This window comes from Ceratotherium simum, chromosome 12 (assembly GCF_057802395.1).
Source record: "Ceratotherium simum simum isolate JZ-2026a chromosome 12, ASM5780239v1, whole genome shotgun sequence".
Classification (NCBI taxonomy): Eukaryota; Metazoa; Chordata; class Mammalia; order Perissodactyla; family Rhinocerotidae; genus Ceratotherium; species Ceratotherium simum.
The window spans coordinates 23,814,159-23,836,669 of NC_141911.1; the positions used below are offsets into that span (position 1 = coordinate 23,814,159).

Sequence of the window (22,511 nt, forward strand, 5' to 3'; positions counted from 1 at the left end):
AATTTCCATGATACAGCCCATCAGTCTTACTTAACTTCTAACTACTGCTGAACCTGCATCTTCTACTCCACATTTCAAACATCTTTCTAGTTCTCTCCTGTGCGTTGACCTTTTTACTTCAATTAGATCGTAATATCCTTAAAACCAGAGATTATGTGTTACTCTTGTCTTAAACTTCTATGAAGGTCTACTATTGTGGAGGGCTCACAATAAATTCGAAGTGAATAACTGATAAAATCTTTAGTACAGCCCTTGGTACATATATATGCTTAATAAAATGGTAACAATGAATATTATTTATTATTACTCGAGGGGCTGATGGGAGTAATAATAAATAAATTGAAGCTCTAATAGAAAACCAGAAAATTGACCCCTACCTTAATCCTAAGAACTTTTTGCTTGCCTTCCTTATGATCTAGAGCAATGGTTTCTCAGGCTAAGTTAGTACATTTTAGTCTCATCCCACCCTTTCTATGAAGCAGCATCAACTGCAATATAGGTATCACCGTAACATCAACAAGCAGCAACACTCTGTCCACCGCTACTGCTCTCTTTGAGAGTGCTTTGGAGGGAAAAAAATGGAACAGTAGTAGTAATTTTTTTGAGACGAATGGTCAACGTACTTTCTATCGATGAATTTAATTTCATTTAACTTTAAAGAAGTTTGCTAGCAGTGTCTGTTTTCAAGACTTCCTGGCTCAAGTTTCGGATGGACAGCGCCTCGCACAATCAGGCATCTCCCCAGTCCTACAATCTCTCCTTCACATCTTCTCATCGAACGAAATTTGCACAGATCCAGCAATAGGAAAGTCTAGCCTTCTGCCCTCGCAGTGTGAGCAGAAGTCCCGACGATGCAGTGAAAACGGCGGGTTTAGGGCCGCGGGAGAGCTAGTTTCCACAGGTCCTGCGGCTCCGCCCCGCCCCAGTGAGCGCAGTCGCGTCACGTTACATCATACGCTCTCCCGGAAGTGCCGCAAAGTAAACGGCGGGGGCGTGTCTGCAGACATCTTCGCGTGTAGTTACCAGAGAAACGCGGGAAGTCGGGCCCAGGCGCGGTTACCTCTGCCGCCAAGGTTGTTTGATCTTTTCGTGAGCGAGCTGCTAGCCCGTCCGAGGGTCCAGAACGGGAGCCTGACCGAGTGTCTGGCGCGACGCCATGGAAGTAGTGGAGGCCGCCGCTGCTCAGCTGGAAACTCTGAAATTCCACGGCGCCGGCTTTGGGGTGGGCCAAGGTCAGGAGGTGCCGTCTCCTGGCCCTATTCCTATCCCGGAGCCACGGCAGCCACTACAGTCGGAGGAGGGGTCCCCGGACACTGGGCAGGCCGCGGAGGCTCAGCCTGCCGGGGGGCAGCCGCCTCCGCTCGCGCCGAGCCTTGCGGCCGGCGGGAACCTCGCGCCGCAGTCGCAGCCGGAACCTCCACCCGGAGGGAACTGCGTCACCGGCCCGGGCGCTGCGGAGCTGGCGCGGACCCCAGACTCCCCGGAGACCTCGGACTCGGATTCGGACTCGGACAGGTCGGGTGCTTGCCGGTCCCGGAGCTGTGGGTAGAGGGCCTGTGTAACCGGCGGGGGGAGCCGGGGCCTGGGGCGGAGAGGGTGTCCGCGTGGGCTCCGAAGGGAGGGGAGGTCGCTGAAGCTGAGGGCGCACGTGTTTACACGCACATCGGACCGCCCACTCTTCGCTGTTCGCGGCAGATCGCGTTGTGAATCTGAGCTCAATAGTCAGATCTCGCTTCTTCCCTAAATTTAGTAATCTGGAAAGTCCTCTGTGTAGATCGTATCATTTTCAGTTGGAATACGGAAAACCTGAGGATATTGGATTATTTTCAGAACTACTCAGTTTGGCGTGTCCCTTTGTGGTTAGAGTTTTGTGTCAGATCCGACTTGTTTTCCCCATCAAGTTTAGTGAACCAGGTGAATTGACGATGAGTTAAAGGATATTCTGTGTTTCCAAATTGGCTCCTGAAAATTTTGTTAATTCGTAGACTCCTTCTGGGGAGCACGTGTTCGTGAAATTAGCGAACCATTGTTACTTAGTAGTAGTGTATGTTCTGCATAGGTTTTATAAGAGCTCCCCACCCCCGTCCTGTGTCTTAAATATGAAACCTCTGGTGGGAAGGGACTGCAGCATGTAGGATGTTACTAAACCATACTGAACACTGTATACAAGTATTTGAGTGTGTTGTGTGGGATACTGAACAGGTGAACAAAACAGGACCTCTGCCCTACATTCTAGTGAGATCTACGAAAAATAAGAGTGAACATATCAATCAGTAAATTAGAGTTGGTGACAATTACCATGAAGGAACAAGCAAGGCACTGAGAAAGTAATAGGAAAGCCCAATCCTGTAGGCCCTTGCAGCCTTGTTAATGTTTCAATTCTAAGTGCTAGAGAAACTGTTGAATTTGAAGCAGAGAAATGGCATATTCAGGTTAACATTCTAATAAGCTTTGCTCTGTAGAGAAGGAATTGAACTGGATTGAAGAGGGAAAGCAGAGAAGCAAGAATGGAACAGGGGCTACTCTGGAAACAGTTGCAAAGGTATTGCATTAGCCCATGATGTGACCATGGTTGTCTGGATTAAAAATTTTGAAGTCACCCTGATCAGGCTTGCTAATAGACGTGGCAGTGGGCTAGACAGAGACATCAGTTGAGTGGATGGTGGTGCTGTTTCCTGAGACAAGGAGTAATTTTTCTCGGATGGGAGCTGGAGACCAATAGGAATGTTAAATATGGACCGTTAGTTTGAGATTTCTCTAACAGCCAATTGGTGATGTCAGGTAGGCAGTAGGGTAATGAGTTTAGACTTCAGAGGGCAATTCTGAACTGGAGAAGTAAATTTGAGCATTGTCAGATTACAAATAAAACTTACTCTAACTTTTTGTTATGGATGTTTTCAAACTTGTAAAAAGTAGAGAGAGTAATATAATGAATGTGTGTATACTCATCACCAAACTTAACAGTTTCCAATATTTTGCTGATCTTGTTTTATTTAACTTTTCTTTTTTTTTAATGTGATAGTTTTAAAACATCTCAGACAATATGCCACTTTACCTGTAAATTTTTTACTATGCATTTCTAACAGATAAAATACTTTTTACATAACCACCATATCATTATCAACCATAGTAGAATTAATCCTAATTCTTTAATATTTCCTAATAGTCTGTATTCGGATTTTTCTGGTTGTTTGAAGGGTGTCATTTAACAGTTGGTTTATTTGAATTAGAATTCAAACAAGATTCAAACAGTGCATTTGGCAGTTACATCATTTAAGTCTCTTTTAAGTCAACGTTGGATTTAAAGCTTCAAAGGCAGAAGTTACATGAGGGTGGAATACCACTGTAACATAGTGGATGCCAAAAATGGAAGTTGCTTTTTTTTTTTTTTTTTTTTTTTTTTGGTGAGGAAGATCAGCCTTGAGCTAACATCTGTTGTCAGTCCTCCTCTTTTTGCCTAGGAAGACCAGCCCTGGGCTAACATCCGTGCCCATCTTCCTCTACTTTATATGTGGGATGCTGCCACAGCATGGCTTGATAAGCGGTGCGTAGGTCTGTGCCTGGGATCCGAACTTGCGAACCCCGGGCTGCCAAAGCAGCACGTGAACTTAACCACTTTGCCACCGGGCTGGCCCCCCAAAAATGAAAGTTTTTTTGATCAAGTGATTGGGGAATCATGTCCGATGTTGCTGAGAAGTAAGATGACAGAAAGGTGTCTGCTGGACTTAGCAACATGGCGATTGTTGCTGAACTTGTGAAGGGCAGATGGTGATGGAAGCCCATTTAGGGCTAGAGATTGAGTGAGAAATAAAGGGGAGAGACAGCATGTGTTAACAACTCTTTCAGGAAATGTTAAGGGGAGAAATGAGGCCATAGCTGGAGGGATTTAACAGAGGCACTGCAGAATTTTGGTATGCTGATGGGAATGATCTGGGGCAGGGGGAGAGATTCATAGTACAGTAATATTAGGAAGCAGTTCACTTGGAAATGGGATGGGTTCCTGAGCCCAAGTGGTGAAATTGGCCTTTGCTCATTTTCCTGTGAAACAAGAGGAAAGATAATACTTGCCAGAGCTAATATCTTGATTTCAGATACTTCATAATCTAGCTGGGAAGACATGTTTTTCAGTGAATTATGGTATAGTATGGGACAGTAGTATAGTGTAGAATTATGGAAAAAGTTTTGTTTTTTTTTGTGAGAAAGATGGGCCCTGAGCTAACATCTGATGCCAATCCTCCTCTTTTTTGCTGAGGAAGATTGGCCCTGGGCTAACATCTGTGCCCATCTTCCTCTACTTTATATGGGACGCCACCACAGCATGGCTTGACAAGCGGTGCGTTGGTGTGCGCCCGGGATCCAAACCTGTGAACCCTGGGCCGCCAAAGCGGAGCACACACGCTTAACCGCCATGCCACCAGGCAGGCCCTTGGAAAAAGTTTTTAAGGTTTTCTCTGTGTTTTAATATTTTCTTGATAAAAAATGGAAAGAATAGTGTAAACCCATGTAGCCATTACCTTGATTTTAACAGTTGTTAACATTTCAAAACTGTTAGTTTCACGTGTATGTGTTATTGAGCCATTTTAAAGTCATTTACAGACATCATAATACTTTATCCCTAAATATTTCAGCATGCATTTGCTAAGAGGACATTCTCTTACGTAATCACAGTGCTGTTATCACATGTAACAAAATTAATACTTCCCTTATGTCCAGTCATGGATAGTTTTTTAAAATCAAGTATGTGAACTGATTAGGATGGAAGGTCATGAGAGGGTGAAGGTAACAGCAGTAGGATAAAGGGGTGCTTGTTGTGGGGAGAGGCTAGTATTGATATCAGTTGTACAGTTATTACAGAAAAGCAGGTGAGAAGTGAGGACTCAAAATAGGCTCATAGCAGCAGTGGAAATGGGATGGAGAAGCGGCATAGGAGTGATGTTTACCAATCTGAAGATAGAATTTTATCACTGACTGTGAGAATGCAGTAGCTCCAAATGATTCCAAGGCTTCTACCTATAGTGACTGGTTTGAAGCCTAAGCAATAAAATAAAATAGAAGGTCAGGGAGAGAAGCAGGTTCAGTAAGGAGAAGGCTCTTTTTTTCTCTTTTAACTTGCTGCAAGTGTAAAGTATATGTAGATCATTCATACAGAGGTTGCTAGTATGCAGCCAGAGGTCAGAGCTGGAGCTTAGAGAGATTAAGGTGTAGGAGTCACCTGCACGTGGATGGTGATTGAACTCATTGGAGTGGATGAGATTATCCATGGAAAGAGTACAGAGACAGAGGAGAAAGTGAGGCTGGAACTCCTAGAAACAGTACATAAAAGGGGCTGAAGAGAGTAGTCAGCAAACAAAATTTAAACTAAGAGGAGAGTTACTGGTAATAAGAATTGCTGTGGAAGTCAAGGGCTAAAGGAGCAGAGAGTGGAGTGGTCAACATGGTTGGTAACTTGGAGGAGTTTCCAAGTTGTCTGAAGACTGAGAAGAAACTCTTTATTGGCAATAAGTGATCTGGTCCTTGGTGGCTAATAAGAGAGGTGCCTTGCTCAGAACTCTCTTCTGTCAGTGATTTGTCACATGCTTAATTATATTCAGACAGATGATTGACATATGAGACTAGTGTAATAAGAGGGTTTGGGGTATAGCAGGGGTTTTGAAAATGTTATCAATGGATTAAAGACTGCTTTCCAATACCGTAGTCAGCTTTGAAATGCTGGCTTTTGAATTATACCAGCAACAGTAAACATGTAGTAAAGTACATATTTCCTAGTTGAATAATCTTATTTTAATACCATTGCAATAATGCTTTACTAAGTTTTCGACTTTTTCTTACCTACAGTGAAACAGATTCCGATAGTTCAAGCTCCTCCTCTTCCTCATCATCTTCCTCATCATCTTCCTCTTCCTCTCATATATCACTTCCTCCAGTGCTGTCAGATGGAGAAGATGATTTACAAGCTGAGAAGGAAAATAAGAATTTTCCTCTTAAAACAAAAGATGAGTTACTTCTTAACGTAAGTACTTAGATTTGTTACTAAACTTAATTTGCTTGTTCTAAGATATGTTATGGTACTAATATTGATCTCATTTGGCCTACATCTGCTCCATAAATTTGAAGACTATTCTCGACTTTTTATTGGACATACTTTTGCCATGCCTTGTCTTTCTTAAGTAGAAGAGAGGATTGTCTGAATAATTTCTAAGGTTGCTTCTAACTCTAACATTTGATAGTTGTTCTTGCTGAGGCATCAAATTTAGCTTGCTGCCTTCTGTTTTTTAGTTTTCCTAAAGATTGTATAAAGATTTACAACTTTTATTTTGGCCCACAAGTCGGAAAATTTTGCTCAATAACAATTGAAATCTTTTTTTTTTTTTGTGAGGAAGATCAGCCCTGAGCTAACATCTGATGCCAGTCCTCCTCTTTTTGCTGAGGAAGATTGGCCCTGGGCTGACATCTGTGCCCATCTTCCTCTACTTTATGTGGGACTCTGCCACAGCATGGCTTGACAAGCAGTGTGTCGGTGCGCGCCCAGGATCTGAACCTGCAAACCCTCGGCTGCTAAAGTGGAGCGTGCGCACTTAACTGCTGCGCCACTGGGCCGGCCCTGGAATCTTTTTGTTTTAATTGATTACATTTAGAGAAATAGAAAGTGAAATTAGATGGGTTGAGCTTTTTAGGATTCCTGTTTACTTGAAGTGTTTGGAGTATTTTTATTATGACATTTGGAGAAAACTTCTTTATTGTAGAATGTTATTTATTGGGACTTGATAGGTTTGGTTTGTAAAGTTAACTCTTGTGTGGTTATTTCCTCTTAAGCTATCCCTAGGAGGATGATGGTAGTCTGGTTGAAACCTCGTGACCTGAGAGGAAAGTCTTAGAATTTCAGAATATAGTTTATATTGCCACATGTTTATTCTCCCTGCTCCCACATGTACTTTAGTTGTTGTTAATGCTTTTTAAAAATGTAATGATCACTAATTACAATTACACTTAAATCAATGAAATAGTTTTTGTTTTTGTTTTTTTTTTGATGAGGAAGATGGTCCCTGAGCTAACGTCTGTGCCAGTCTTCCTCTATTTTGTATGTGGGACGCTGCCACAGCACAGCTTGATGAGCGGTGTGTATGTAGGTCCATGCCCTGGATCTGAATACGTGAACCCTGGGCCACCAAAGCAGAGCGGGCGAGCTTAACCACTATGCCACCAGGCCAGCCCGTCAATGAAATAGTTTAATGCAAAGTTTGAAAAAAATTTTAAAAGCCTAGACTAGTTGGGCACTTTTTCACCAATTTCTACCAATATTATTTCTTTTTCTCTGCCCTACTTGTAATAAGAAATTTCCTGTCTCACTTATGCTTCATGTATTGAAAACTCTTGGATTTTTATGCAGCTTCATCAGTGATTCATGTTTTCATGCTACAGACATTGATATCTCTCAGTGGTCTTTTTACACAAAGGCTCTCCTAACTTATGATTATTTTCTGAAAGTATTGACAGGCTTGTTTGGTCTCTTCCCTGTATCTTGATCACCTTTCTACTTAAGTTCTCTTTCAGAGTATAGAAATCAACAAATAAAGGATCCCAGTACTTTTGTATATGTATGTGTGTTGTTTCCTTATTTGTCTTACTAGATCTGGAATTCTTGGGAATCCCTTGAAATTTAATGCAAAATCTTAGTCTATTTGTTTAGGTGTTTTTCTGGATAGACTGCCCATATTTTCATCAGAAAGTCAAAAAGGATCCATGTCCACAAAGAGGCCAAGAACCATGTTCTTGAGGACTGAGTTCATATCTGTTCGTGCTCTCATAGTGCCCAGTAGAGTGCTATCCAGATAATGGGTTCTCAGTCCACAGTAATAGATGATTGTAGAGTGAGTGAGTGAACAGGCATCTTACATTCAGTCATTCTTAAACAATTACAGCACGCTTCATACGTGCTAGGTACTGTAAACAAGACCCATCCAGTTTCTGCTCTCATAGCGTCTAGTGGAGAGAGAGTAAATAAAAGCAGAGGCAAGTAAATTTAATTGCTGGAAGTCCTGTTGAATTGTGTGAGTGTATGTTTGGCTCATATCAGAAAATTACGTTTTTGCTGGGAAGGTATTTTAGCTTTTAAAACTTAAAGCCCTGGGCTGGTCTGTTCCTTTTTGTGTTGCTTCTGAGGGATCTTTGGGAAGGATGGAAGAGGTAATTGTAGTCTTTATTTTTCAACTTTGCATTCTTTACTAGCTGTTCACTTTATATTTACACGATTAGGAAGTAAACTTATTAGATGGTCCTAGTCCTTTAGACCATTCTGCTGCTACAGATACGTAAAGGAATGAGTTCCTTGGTTTGCCCTAAATCTTTGACTTAGGGCTCTGAAAGAGTGTATTAAGACTCCTTCAGGACTTCAACCCTGAAGTTCAGGGGAAGAGAATGACTTGGCCCTGAATACCAAGGATGGTATGGCTACAAGTACTCAGTATCTTTAGGACTCTGCCTCTTTGTTTCTCAGTAGGTGTTTCTCCGTGGGGCTGCCAGTTTGGCCACTGATACTGTATGAAAATCACTTTTACTGGTTTCCCTGGGGCCTGGACGCAGGCCTGAACAAATTATTGAGGCTAGTGGAGTGAGTATTTGGATTGCTTGGGCATGAGTCACAGTCACGCCGGTTTGTATGAGGAGTCTGTAGGAAAGTGCATGCTTGAGAGAAAGCACATGGGTGAGTATGAGGGTAGGAGTGTATAAGAGCCGGTTGACAGAAAGGGAGCCTGAATGTGTGTGTGTGTTTTCTTTTTGGTGAGGAAGATTAGCCCTGAGCTAACATCCGATGCCAATCCTCCTCTTTTTGCTGAGGAAGATTGGCCCTGGGTTAACATCTGTGCCCATCTTCCTGTACTTTATATGTGGGCCACCTGCCACAGCATGGCTTGATAAGCGGTGCATAAGTCCGCACCCGGGATCTGAACCTGCGAACCCTGGGCCCTCAAAGCAGAGCATGTGAACTTAACTATTGCGTCACCAGGCTGGCCCCTAAGAATGTGTGTGTGTTTTGAGGAGGGTGAGGGTTGGGTGTATCAACTGCATACAGACCACAAGGGATGAATTCTCTGTCACAGGAAAGGGAGGCTTATATCCATTTCAGAAGGGGATGCTGTTCAGACAGTAAAAATAGTTATCCTCTCTAGAGGGCAAAAGGGCAATACTTGGAAGCAGTTATCACATATGACTTAGGTTGGGCTCTTGTGGTTGCAACAGAACTTTCAAATTACCTCAAGAGAAGGGAGATTTACCATAAACTTACTTGGATAGGAAGGCCATTGGGGATTAAGGTGGCTGTTGAGGATGGCCATGCTGTTTCTTTCTATGACATTCTCATAGTTCTCTCTCTGTGTCATTTTATTCTTTCTTTACTGACTGACTTCCTCTGTTTACCTGTAGATTCATCTTTTTAATTCTAGCTTGTACATGGATTTCTGTGTCCCTGGCTCTAAATATAGTATCTTCTACTCTCAGCTCCCCCATGAACTGGCTAATAGTGTTATACTTCTTTGCTGACTTTTGGGACATTCCTATTACCTGGCTTAGATTGGTTTTTTTTTGGAAAATGACAATCCGCTCTTCCTGGGAAGTGTCCCCTCTTTTGTTACAACCAGCTCTGGGTGGTGGTGAATGTGCCGTTTTGTTTTGTCGGGCCTACTGGAACATCCTCTTAGGCAGCAGGGATTGTGCATGGAGCTGTTTGCTCTATGAAGTCTATTAATTTAATTTCCTAATGAAATTCTGAAGAAAATTAATGAAATATTCTATCCATGTTGTCTTTGCTAAAAGTATAAATAAATTAAAATGGGTGAGTTAATACTAATTTGTGCTGGATGTTTAGAGATCTCTAGAACATAAACATGCCCAGTTTAACCCGGTTTTGTGTCCCACCTCTGTATAGAGTGTCTCATATTCTAGGCCGTTTCCTATTGTCATTCAGGCATGCTGAGCTTAATTTTTACCTCCATTTAGTCTGTTTGTCAAGCAGGAATGTCGCCTCCCTGAGTATAGCTTTTTAAATCTTTTCCATTGTTAGAAAGTTAGATCCTGGAGATCTAACAATTAACTATGGCAGATCTTCAATTTAAATGTATAGGAGCTACAGTGAAGTAACCTTGAGATTGTCCTTTTAGAATTAAACCCTTAGAGAGTTGCAGTGATTCCTTGGGATGACAAGATATGGTTATAACTTGATTTAAAAAAAGGGGATGAGGGGAAGAGAAAAAAAAGGAGGGATTTGGTCAGTCATAGAGGTATTGAAAAGGACCAATTGGTCCTAATTGGTTCTTTTCATAATGTCACAATTATGTAGCATATGATTTTAAATTTAACCAAGTGGAATTATTCTTTTAAACATACACCTTTCTTTAATGCTGAGAAGGTTTATATATAACCTACACAGTAAATGTAAAGCAGCATATATATTACAACTTTGGAACTCCATTAGACCACATAGAGTTTATTCAGTGTTTTCTTTTTTTTTTTTTTTAAAGATTTTATTTATTTATTTTTCCCCCAAAGCCCCAGTACATAGTTGTCTGTCATAGCTGCACATCCTTCTAGTTGCTGTATGTGGGATGCGGCCTCAGCATGGCTGGAGGAGTGGTGCCTCGGTGCGCACCCGGGATCCGAACCCGGGCCGCCGGCAGCGGAGAGCACGCACTTAACCGCTAAGCCACGGGGCCGGCCCTATTCAGTGTTTTAATGAATTGGAAAATTAGGTTCTTTTTGAAAAATTTTCTCAGCAATTTATGCCCTGAACTCTTCATTCACATAAATCAGATGTAATTAAAAATTTGGAATCATAAAAACATTTATGGGATTGTGATATTTCAAAGTCTTAATCAGAAATGAATTCAACATAGTGCGCAATGTTTTCTCTTCTGAAAACCCGAGTTTTTTTATATAACATTTAGAAGTTATGATTACAGTGCTTATGGGGATAGAAAATGGATAATACTGCGATAGGGATAATAATGTGTATGTATACACATAATGTAGCACGACAAAGAAAAAAATTTAATGCTTGCAAGCATCTCTTGGTAAATTTACCTTCATAATTTGGAGACTGCCTCCATTATATTGTAAAACAAATGCGCTTTGTAGTTAGGTTGAGTACACTATATTCTCCCTCTGATTCTAGCAGTGCAGAGACATAATCATAAAACATTCTAACGTGAGGATATGGAAATAGCTGGGCCACCTCAAGTGGTCAGAAGTTACTGTGGCGTATTTCATACCTTTTTATTTCCCACCATTTATGAAGTTGTATTGCGTCTTGGTTTGCACTTAATAATCTTTGACTGACTATGTTGTTTTCAAGGTCCAACTTGGTTTATAAGTTTTGTCCTAAATGCAGGCCTCTTTCAACTTAAACCTTTCATGACTCTAGATATATTTGGAATCATTACATTGTATCTTAGAGTACTGATGGCACTTATTAACATTCTTCTCAAAATGCCTGGTATTTAAGAAATGGCTTATATACTTGAAAGGAGATAGTTTTTCATTAATACTTGGTGCTCTTCAAAAATAGCACTCAGCTTTTTTAAAAAATTAAAATTTTGTGCTTTATTGTACAAAGGTATTTCAATAAAGCTTATATCAAGCACGTATGATCCCTTAAACTTCAAATGTTTTCTTCAGTAGGGTATACATATATGTCCTGTATATATACATATATATGATTATGATTACACAGAAACATTCCATTTATTAGATTTCTCCATTCACCAGTAGATTTTAATAGGTGAGTTCTGGTTGCTTTAGAGGATAAAGACGAATGTCTGTTAAAGAGGAATCGAGCTACAGAGTGAGCATACATGCTTATGCTGAAAGCAAAGTAGCACCAGCGAGTTAATGATTGAATGCCATGTGAGTGGTACCGGGCATAAGAAGCTGTAGGATTGATGGAAGGGGAGATAATTGGCACTGCAGTGGTCAAGGAAGGTGTCATGGCTTGGACTTAGATTGGAAGATGGATAGGATATATATGGAAAGGTGGCAGGTGAGAATATGGACTGTCCCAATGAAAGGACCGAGTCTGTTGCATGACAGTTGTATTTCTAGTGTTGCTTACATGATAGGGGGCTCAGGGAATGTTTCTTTTTTCATTCGTTCATTTATCATCCTTACAGCTAATCTTGTCAGTTCTACAATGGACACTTATTTCACCTTTTAACATTTCCAAAAAGTTGGGACTACAATTATTTGGCAGTGCTTTTATCTTCATGGTATATAAAATCCGTGTCTTAGATTTGATGAAGTATGGACTCCTCAGTTAACATAAAAGATAGTGCTTAGAGTTATATTCATTGCTGAAAGTTTTGAAAGTTTTTTCTTATTGAGATGGATTATAAGTTTATTTTACTTTTATATTTATGTGAGTCAACTTTTGAAGGTATTCTTATGAGCTTTGTTTCTGTGACAGTATTTTTAGAGAAAAACGTGATAAGAACATTATATTTGTTAAAAAAGAAAAATATAAGGACACTTCAAAGAAGTGTTGACTTTCATTTTTTAGGTGAAAATATTTAAGGGCTAGTCTGAATCTAAGTGTCATATACAATAAAGTAATTAATAAGGGCAATTAGTGCTTATTGGTGATGGCTAAAGAAATAGCTGAGTTCCATGGAATGTTGTAAAAGTAATTTCCCTGGAGAAATTGATGAATTAGACTAGATGTTATATGTGGTCATAGTTGACACACAGTGTACAGACCTAATTCATTCTTTTTTCCAATATGTTTTACCAGCTATAGGGAAACAAAAGTTTCCAATCATGGCTCTCAGTACTCCAGGGATTGGATCCTACTTTCCCACCATATCTGAAAACTGAAGGCTCACCTAATAGCATCAGGTAATTGGCTACCACATGCATGTCCTCTGTTCTTGGGTAGTATGAGAAAAGTGGTCAGATAATTTCATTCCACTTTCCTCACTTTTTAAATTCTCCCCAAACTAACAAAAAGGATTAGTTGCCATTTGGAATGTTTGATTCCTTTCCCGCGACCCTCTGCTACCTTTTTCCTATATTTGTGAGTGAAAACCCAAATAAGGTTTCTTTAGATAATTTTGCCTCAGAAGATCATCAAATAACTGATTTTTTTTTTTTTTTCTTGCCCAGTAATAAGCTTCTAAGAGCTAGGGAAGTCAAGGGTATTGTAAAGTATGAATGTCATCTTCTCAGAGGGCCATTTTTGACCCATTTCCCTTTTTGTGCTGGAAGTCTTAGAGACCCATTTTTTAACTGGTATATTTGCAGTTTAATTTTTAATAGGGTGGACTTTTAATGTTATGTGCTACTCATTTGAATACTTTGCTTATCTAGGCAACCTTATAGGTCATACCAATATTCGAGAATAAGAATATGATAAGTTTCTTATAACACAGACAATCTTTGCTCTTTCGGGGATATTTCGGAAGTGTGGTTAGGACCTTGCATTTCTTTAATGCCATGGCTGTATCTATTATCCAGTATCATAGTTCTTTTGTTTGACTCTGGTATGTAATTTCTGTATTAATGTGCTATCTTTTTGATTACATGCAGTTAAACTATTTTTTAATTGTATTGTTAGCCGTTTGTATGAACTATTCAGAACTTTTACTTAGTTTCCTCACTATTTATAAGTAAGAAAACTGATACCCAGAAAGAAGGTGACTTGCCTAAGGTAGAATAAGTGGGGAGGAGCAAATTTAGAACTAGTAACAGGTATATTCCAGGCTGCTCTGTTTTTAGTACTTCTGGAGACGTGCATAGCAACATTGGAATTTGATCATTTGAACCTCCTGACTCTTTGGCTTATGAATAATGTAGCATATTTTGTCATGGTAAATGATGATTGTATCATCTAATGTAAGCTTTCTTAAATTGTATTTGCTTGGACCGTATTGCCGTTTAATGGAGCCTTTGACTTGGAACTGTAGAGTGTGTAGGAAATAAATGATTGAATTTATTTAGTATGTTGAATTTCAGTAGTTCATTTGCCAGAAGCTGTGATGTGCCTGGGGATTTTTATTTCCATGTGGCCCTTTTCTTTTGCTGATGATATGAATGAAATATTTTTCTTCCTTTCCTTGCCTACTCTTTGTTATTACATATAGAAGTTTTGAATAAATATGTCCAGAAAAACTGTTTTTACTCTTCTTTGATTTTGAGTCAATAAACATAATATTAATTTTATTTAAATGATAATATAGATATTTATCTCTAGTTGCAGATACTATACATCCAAAACAGGTTTTTAGTTTCTTTTTAATTTTGGGAAATAAGAATGATGGAAATGGAGATATATCACAAATCCTCATTTCCCAAGTGGAGTATTCAGGTTAGCATTAAGACTTCACAGTAATATGGTACATGCTGTTATAATGTGGTCTTAAAATTATGCCTGTATTAATGGCTGAAAATAGATTGGTGCTATTACTACCTGGGTATATGTTTTGTAATGGAGGGCTCTTTGGATGTATGAGAATATAAAGCAGTGCTGTCCAGTAGATCTTCATGCAATGATAGAAATGTTCTATATCCATGCTGTCTTAATATAGTAGCTATGGAGCTCTCGAAATGTGGCTAGCGTAACTAAAGGCTGCATTTTAAATTGTATTTAATTTTAACTAATCAAATTTAAATAACTAAATATAGTTAGTGTCTAGTGTTGGATAAGCAGAATAAAAGGAGTCTTTCCTACTCACTTATCCATCTTTCCATGCGGGCTGTGTGGTAATCCAGGCTCATACTTGAATCTTCCTAACATGCAGTAAATAGCCTTCTTGTCTTTTATTTTCAGTACACTTGGTTTTTGCTTATTATATAATGAAGAAGGTCTTTCTATCCCAGGTTTCCTTCATCACCTCTACTTTCAATTTCTTAGTTTGTCAGTTTGCCTTTTACTTCTGATTCTTTGTATCCTATGTGCACTGTCAAAATGGTAGTGACCTTTCCTATGTGTTTTGGCCATTTTTTTTTCCTTATTTGAGTGTGTCTGTGTGTTTCTCTTTCTCTTGTCTGTCATACCTATACATCCTTTCCTTACTCATGGAAAAGCAAAGTAATCGATTTTTATTTCCCTAAAGGAGATTATGAGAATGAGCAGATTTATTCATTATCTAACCAGGGGCAGCTGCTGTGTTATCAGGGAGCCAAGTGTTAATCCGGTAATTGTAATAATATTTGCTCCTGTCCACCTGAGGTATCTACACATCAATCCCGGGCAATGAAGCCTCCTTGGGAGCTTGCCTTTTTTCCTTTCTTTTTGAGAAGGTTGGGTTGAGGTCCTTTATTTTATTCCTTGAGGATTCTCTTTTGCATTCTAGAAATTATATTTTTATTATCTGAATTTTACTCTCACTGAAAAAGACTATGACCTCTTCTGAGATTTTTGTTTAGCTTGGACTGCTGAGACTAAGCACCTGCTATGTGCGAGTCATCATTCTGAGTGCTATAGCAATGAGCAAGGCAGACAGGTTCTGGTTGTTGTTGGATTTATTGTCTAGCTAGGGAAATGGACTTCAAGCAAGTAAACAAATAGGATGTTAGACAGTGATGTGTTTACAAGAAAGAATAGCAGCAGGATAATTTGATAAAGAGTGACTAGGCTTGGTGGTGGTCCAGTACCTTAGATTTAGTGGTTAGGGAAGGGAAGGTAACATTTGATATCCAGACATCAAGACAAGATCTTATATTGCCTGGTCTGACATGGCAAGCCAAGAAACTTTTCACTTTGAACCATCTCAAGTTTTGCCTCTTCAAACTTGCCAAAATTCTTCATGGAAAGCACATTCCTTGGGTGATTTCTTGTTGAGGGTCTTGGGGAGGTTTGTTTCCCCCTTTGTTCCTCCTATCTCCTAGCATGCTCATTTAAAAGGAACAAATACGTGCTTTCTCCCTTGATTCAATCCCCAAAATGCCTGCCATTTTCAAAGCAAATATACTGCCTGACTTGACTGGACTTTCAAAGGCAAATTCCATAACAGGCTCTTAACCTGAAATTGTACAAGGCTGGTTTCAGTTAGTGAACTCAACCTGTACAAATCGTACTAGTCTGATTTCACTGATCTCGTTACAAGTTTTATGTACAATATTTAGTTCTTTATATACCTTTTGTGTTCTGCAGAGTATTTGGGATAGAGCTTGAATGCACATCACTTGTATAGGTAGGCTTGTTACTATCAAGAGGCAATTTAATGCCTTCGTTGGCCTTTTTTAGGAATGCTCAGAAAACTGAATATATGTTCCTATGTTACAAGGTATGGGATCACTGGACTAGAACTAGAGGTATGGTGGTGATCACAGATAACAGTGTCTGTGTCTGTTTTTTTCCCTAAGTTTAGTTCTTCATGAGATCAGAGATCCTCCCCATCTGTAGGCAAAACTTTTCGTTCTGTTAATACATAACAGGGTCAGAAACAGGGTAGAGACAGGAATTAAGAGGGCCTGCCAGACTCTTTTTGATGACAAGTGTGAGTCTCCTGCCTCACTACAAATATTCTGGCTTTGTATATCTTCACTTATCTTTCTCATGCTGGATGTCTCATAGACATTCTTGGAGCAGAACATCAGGATTCCGTCAGACCCTGTAGACTCACCTGTTCAACTTACAATAAAAAAATTATGTTATAATGATCGCAAAAGATGATGAAAAGGCATTTGATAAAGTTCAACAGTCATTTCTGAATTAAAAAAACACAAGTAGGGGGCCGGCCCCGTGGCTTAGCGGTTAAGTGCGCACGCTCTGCTGCTGGCGGACCGGGTTCGGATCCTGGGTGTGCACTGACACACTGCTTCTCCAGCCATGCTGAGGCCGCGTCCCACATACAGCAACTAGAAGGATGTGCAACTATGACATACAACTATCTACTGGGGCTTTGGGGGGAAAAAAAATAAATAAAAATTATAAAAAAAAAAAAAAAACACAAGTAGGGATAGATGGATACTTTCTTAACCTTATTAAAAAGAAATTCCAATCAAAATGCATCATTTTGCTTAACATTTAAAACATTCCTAATAAAGAGTCAGACATCATCTCCACTATCATCACAATTGTTTGACACTTGATATTCTGGAAATTCCCATCAATGTCATTTGAAAAGTAAAAAATATGATGTACTAATATTGAAAAGGAGGAGGAGGACGTATTTTTTGAAAACAAAGTAATATAGTGAATACACAAGAAAATCACTAGACGTAAATTTCAGCATGCTTTCTTGTGTTCAAACAATACCCTATGAAGAGACTATTTATAATAGCAATAAAAGGTATTAAATAAGTATGAATTTATAATAGCAAATAAGGTATAAAATAGCTTCAAATAGGCTAAGGATTATGTAGGACCTATAAGAAGATGACTATAATTAATTGTGGTTTTAGTCATTACTAACGACAGTAATATGACAAAATGGTTTTAAAGTTTAGTAAAATAAATGTGAGAATAGCTAGAAAAATTCCAAAGGGGAAAATATTTATGGAGTAGATAGGGGAAGTAGCCCTTATTCCCAAATATTAAAACATATTATGAAAGGCACAGTTGTTAAAATAGTTTAGTACTGACACTGAGATAGATAGTAGAACTGAACAAAAATTTCCCCAAGGGCCGGCCCCGTGGCTTAGTGGTTAAGTGCGCGTGCTCCACTATTGGTGGCCCGGGTTCGGATCCCGGGCGCGCACTGACGCACCACTTCTCTGGCCATGCTGAGGCCACGTCCCACATACAGCAACTAGAAGGATGTGCAACTCTGACGTACAACTATCTACTGAGGCTTTGGGGAAAAAAAGGGAGGAGGATTGGCAATAGATGTTAGCTCAGATCTGGTCTTCCTCAACAAAAAGAGGAGGATTAGCCTGGGTGTTAGCTCAGGGCTGATCTTCCTCACCAAAAAAAAAAAAAAATTTCCCCAAATATATAGGTACATTTAGTATATGTTAAAATTTGTTCTTCAGATCAGCAGGGGAAAAGATGAACTATTCTACAGCATATAGGGGTAACTGGCAAGTACTTTGGATAAAAAAACCCAATCTCTGCCTTGCTTTTATACAAGAATAAAATCACAAATTGACCAAATATGCAATTATTAAAGATGAAACTAGAGAAATGGTGAAAATATCAGTGAAGTTTAAAAGTGATCTTGGTACAGGGAAGGTCTTTCTAAATGTGGCACAAGTCTCAAAAGCCAAAAGAAAGAAAAGATTGATATATTTGACTACATAAAAATTAAAATGCCAAAGTTCATTAAACAACTTAAATGCTAAAAACATGCTGGGAGGTAAGGAAATATATGGATATTTACTACATATTTGATAAAAGGCAAATGTTCTTAAAAACCCAAAGTTCTCATATAAATTAATAAAAAGATAAACCCTCCAGAAGAAAAATGTGTAAAATATACAAACAATTCATAAACACATTCAGATGTGAAAGGATGCTCAATCTTCCCGATTAATGAAGAAATTCAAATTAGCAATATACTATTTTAGACCTATTAGACTGGCAAAGATTTAAAGTTTGCTTCTCTGTAATGGCAAGGATGTAGGAAAATCTGTCATACATCGTTTGTGGAAGTATAAATTGACGTAAACTTTTTGAAAAGAAATTTGGCAGTATCTGTAAAAATTAAAAATGTTTATTCCTTAGGATCTAGCACTTCCACTTGGAAGAATTTATCATAGGAGTAACACAAGGATATATGTAAAAGAATATTTGTTGTATCATTGTGTGTAATGGTAAAATAAAAAGAGCCAGATAAATATTTTATCAGGTGACTGGTGTACTAAATTATAGTATGTCTATACAGTGGAATACTGTAAGAGTGTTTAAATAAAATTAGATATTTATGTTTTGGTATAGAAAGATGTGCAAGATATGATAGGTAAAAACGATAGCTTGTGGTACCATGTGGATATTTTATTTAAGTAAAACATTTCAAAGCTAGAAATGTAGTTTATATCTGCATAGTAAATGTATTGGAAAGATGGACTGTTAACAACAGCTGTCTATGGAGAGGAATTAGGAGGTCAAAAGGAATAGGGTAGGGGAATTTTTGCTTTTTACTTTGTATTGCTCTGTACTATGTGAGTTTTTCTTTTTTTAAAGAAGACACAAAGAAATGGAAAGATATTCTGTGCTCATGGATTGGAAGAATTAACATAGTTAAAATGTCCATACTTTCTAAAGCAATCTACAGATTCAGTGCAAACCCTATCAAAGTCCCAACAACATTTTTCACAGAAATAGAACAAAATATTTCTGTGGAACAACAAAAGATGCCAAATAGCCAAAGCAATCCTGAGAAAAAAAGAACTAAGCTGGAAGTATCACACTCCCTGATCTCAAAATATACTCTAAAACTATACTAATCACAACAACATGGTAACTGGCACAAAAACAGACCTGTAGATCCATGGAACAGAATTGAGAGCCCAAAAATAAACCCACGCGTCTATGGACAGCTAATTTTTGACCTTGCAGGGAAGAACACACAATGGAGAAAGGAAAGTGTCTTCAGTAAATGGTGTTGGGAAAACTGGACAGCCACATGTAAAAGTATGAAAGTAGATGATTCTCTTACACCATACACAAAATTAACTCAAAATAGATTAAAAACTTGAATGTAAGACCTGAAACCATAAAACTCTTAGAAGAAAACATAGATAGTATGGTCTCTGACATCAGACTTAGCAGTATCTTTTTGAATATCATGTCTCCTCAGGCAAGGGAAAATAAACAAAAGAAAAAATAAACAAACGAGACTGCATCAAACTAGAAAGCTTCTGTACAGCAAAAAAAAAACCATCAACAAAATGAAAAGACAACCTACCAATTGGGAGAAGATATATATCTTCACATATATATATTTGCAAATCATATATCTGATAAGGGGTTAATATCCAAAATATATAAAGAACTCATACAACTCAACAACAAACAACTCAAAAAGATGGGCAGAGGATCTGAACAGATGTTTTTCCACAGAGATATACAGATGGCCAACAGGCACATGAAAAGATGTTCAGCATCACTAATTATTAGGGAAATGCAAATCAAACTACAATGAGATATCACCTCACGCCCATCAGAATGGCTGTTATTACAAAGACAAGAAATAACAAGTGTTGGAGGAGATGTGGAGAAAAGGTAACCCTCATATACTGCTGGTGGGAATGTAAACTGGTGCAGTCACTATGGAAAACAGTATGGAGATTTCTCAAAAAATTGAAAATAGAACTACCATATGATCCAGCTATTCCACTTGTGGATATTTATCCAAAGAACATGAAAACACTAATTCGAAAATATATTTGTACCCCTATGTTCATTGCAGCATTATTCGCAACAACCAAGACTTGGAAGCAACCTAAGTGCCCATCAATGGAGTACTACTCAGCCATAAAAAATATGAAATCGTGCCATTTGCAACAACATGGATTGACCTTGAGGGCCTTATACTAAGCGGAATAAGTCAAAGCGAGAAAGCCAAGTACCGCAGGATTTCACTCATATGTGGAATATAAAACAACAATAACAACAACAAACACACACTTAGACACAGAGAATAGATTGGTGGTTACCAGAGGGGGAGGGGGGGGCAAAAGGGATAAAAGGGCACGTGTGTAGGTGATGGATGGCAATTAAACTTTGGGTGATGAACAGGATGTAGTCTATATAGAAATCCAAATATACTGATGTACACATGGAACTTATATAGTTATAAGCCAGTGTTACCTCAATAAAAAATTATTTAAATAAATTAAAAAATAAAAACAAGAACATGTATTACTTTTATACTTTAAAGTTAAAAAAAAATCAAAACACTATCAGAGTTTAGATTTATACCAAAACATAATTATATTGCATGGATCCTTATTCCTTCTATTAGAAAATACAAAACGAAGAGCCTTTCATTTTGTGGTCAAATAGCATTTATTTATTTGAGAATAACATTGATTTTGTGTCCCAAGTGTTAATGATATGTGGTGTGCCCTCCTGCCCAGTTCAGAGGTTTTTATAAAAGATCTAACAGCACTTCCTGTTTTGGAGACTTACCTACCCTTTCTTCTACCTAAATGCTACTGAGTTTTTATTTAACCAGTGGGCTTTATAAGAGCCCAAAAGTAATGCAAGTTTTTGCTCTAGATCTTACTGTAATTTGGTTAGGCAAGCTGGTAGATTTTGTCACTATACTTCTGCTTTAGAAAATGCCATTCATCACTTATAAGAGGTGCCACTCTCAGAACCAAAATCAGTGTGAGACCCATGTCACAATTGCTGTCTAAAATATTATTCAGACCCTCCTGTCTACAGTCCCCCGACGTTATAGTTCTCCAGTCTTATGTTTAACAGAGCGTAGGGTTTCTTTAGCTAAGAACTTCTTAAACAAGGCTATTCCGTGTCACATGTTCTTTACTAGTTTGTTTTAACAACTGAACTCCCTTCTCTATTCTGATACACACTGGACCACTTTCAAACCATTGTCTTGCCAAGAAAAGGCTTTCCATAATTAATACGATAAAATGACAAGTGGTTGTCCTCTCCCCAAAAGTACTCAGAAAAATTCTGGCTTATAAAACACAGTCATTTCCTCCAACACCAGCCACACTAACCATATAGAGGTAAGTCTTCTGCATTGAGTTGGTTGAAAGCCTTAGTGTGGCTCTTCATAAGTAATCCTTGATCAGAAAATAACATCTCCCAGAAGCAAGTTCTGCTTTAACTCTAGTTAAATGATTTTGTTAAAAACTTTGAGGGGCCGGCCCCGAGGCATAGTGGTTAACTCCAGTGTGCTCCGCATCAGCGGCCTGGGTTCACAGGTTTGAATCCTGGCCGTGGATCTAGACCACTCGTCAAGCCGTGCTGTGGTGGTGTCCCACATGCAAAACAGAGGAAGATTGACACAGATGTTAGCTCAGGGCTAATTTTCCTCAAGCAAAAAAAACACGAATATTGGCAACAGATGTTAGCTCAGAGTGAATCTTCCTCCCAAAAACGAAAAACAAAAAACCTTGGTTGAGTCCTGGTAGAGGAAAATGGCTACCCATTATACATTGATCTGTGGTATACTGTATTATTTAGGTTTTTTCATCTTTTCCAACATTTCTCCAAAAAGTTATCTTTCTCCTCCCAAACTAACTCCTAACATGCCATTTATAGGATCTTTGCGCTTTCAAGCCTCCTTAAGGAAAAGCTTCCTTCTCAGAGTTAATTATGATGTTTTGGCAAACGTCAAGAGTAGAAAGCTCTGTTGATTTAATTTAAAGCCTAAGGTCAGTTTTATTCTTAGATTTCTCTTCAACTTCATCTCTACTTCAGTATCTAGTTTCTATAGCGACTGAAGTACAGTTAGCAGCTGGGTCAGAAAAGAGAAAGCTTTAGATGTGAAGAAATTTGGTTTTTAAACTAGGGAGGGAAGATACCAGGCAACACCTTCACAGCTTTTCTGGGCTGAAGCCGACATTCTGTTTCCAGGAATTCTGTACTTTTTCCTGAAGAGGCCAGGCAT

General features: G+C 38.7%; 1 protein-coding gene across 1 annotated transcript in view; it reads left to right on the forward strand.

Moving 5' to 3' along the window:
- Positions 1-1,009: 1,009 nt before the first annotated feature.
- NAF1 (nuclear assembly factor 1 ribonucleoprotein) overlaps positions 1,010-22,511 on the forward strand; it is a 44,221-nt gene continuing 22,719 nt past the window's right edge. The window contains exons 1-2 of the mRNA XM_004442241.3: positions 1,010-1,515; positions 5,836-6,010. Coding sequence (XP_004442298.2) covers positions 1,157-1,515; positions 5,836-6,010 — 534 coding nt within the window. The 5' untranslated portion in view covers positions 1,010-1,156. The remainder of the gene's footprint in view (positions 1,516-5,835; positions 6,011-22,511) is intronic.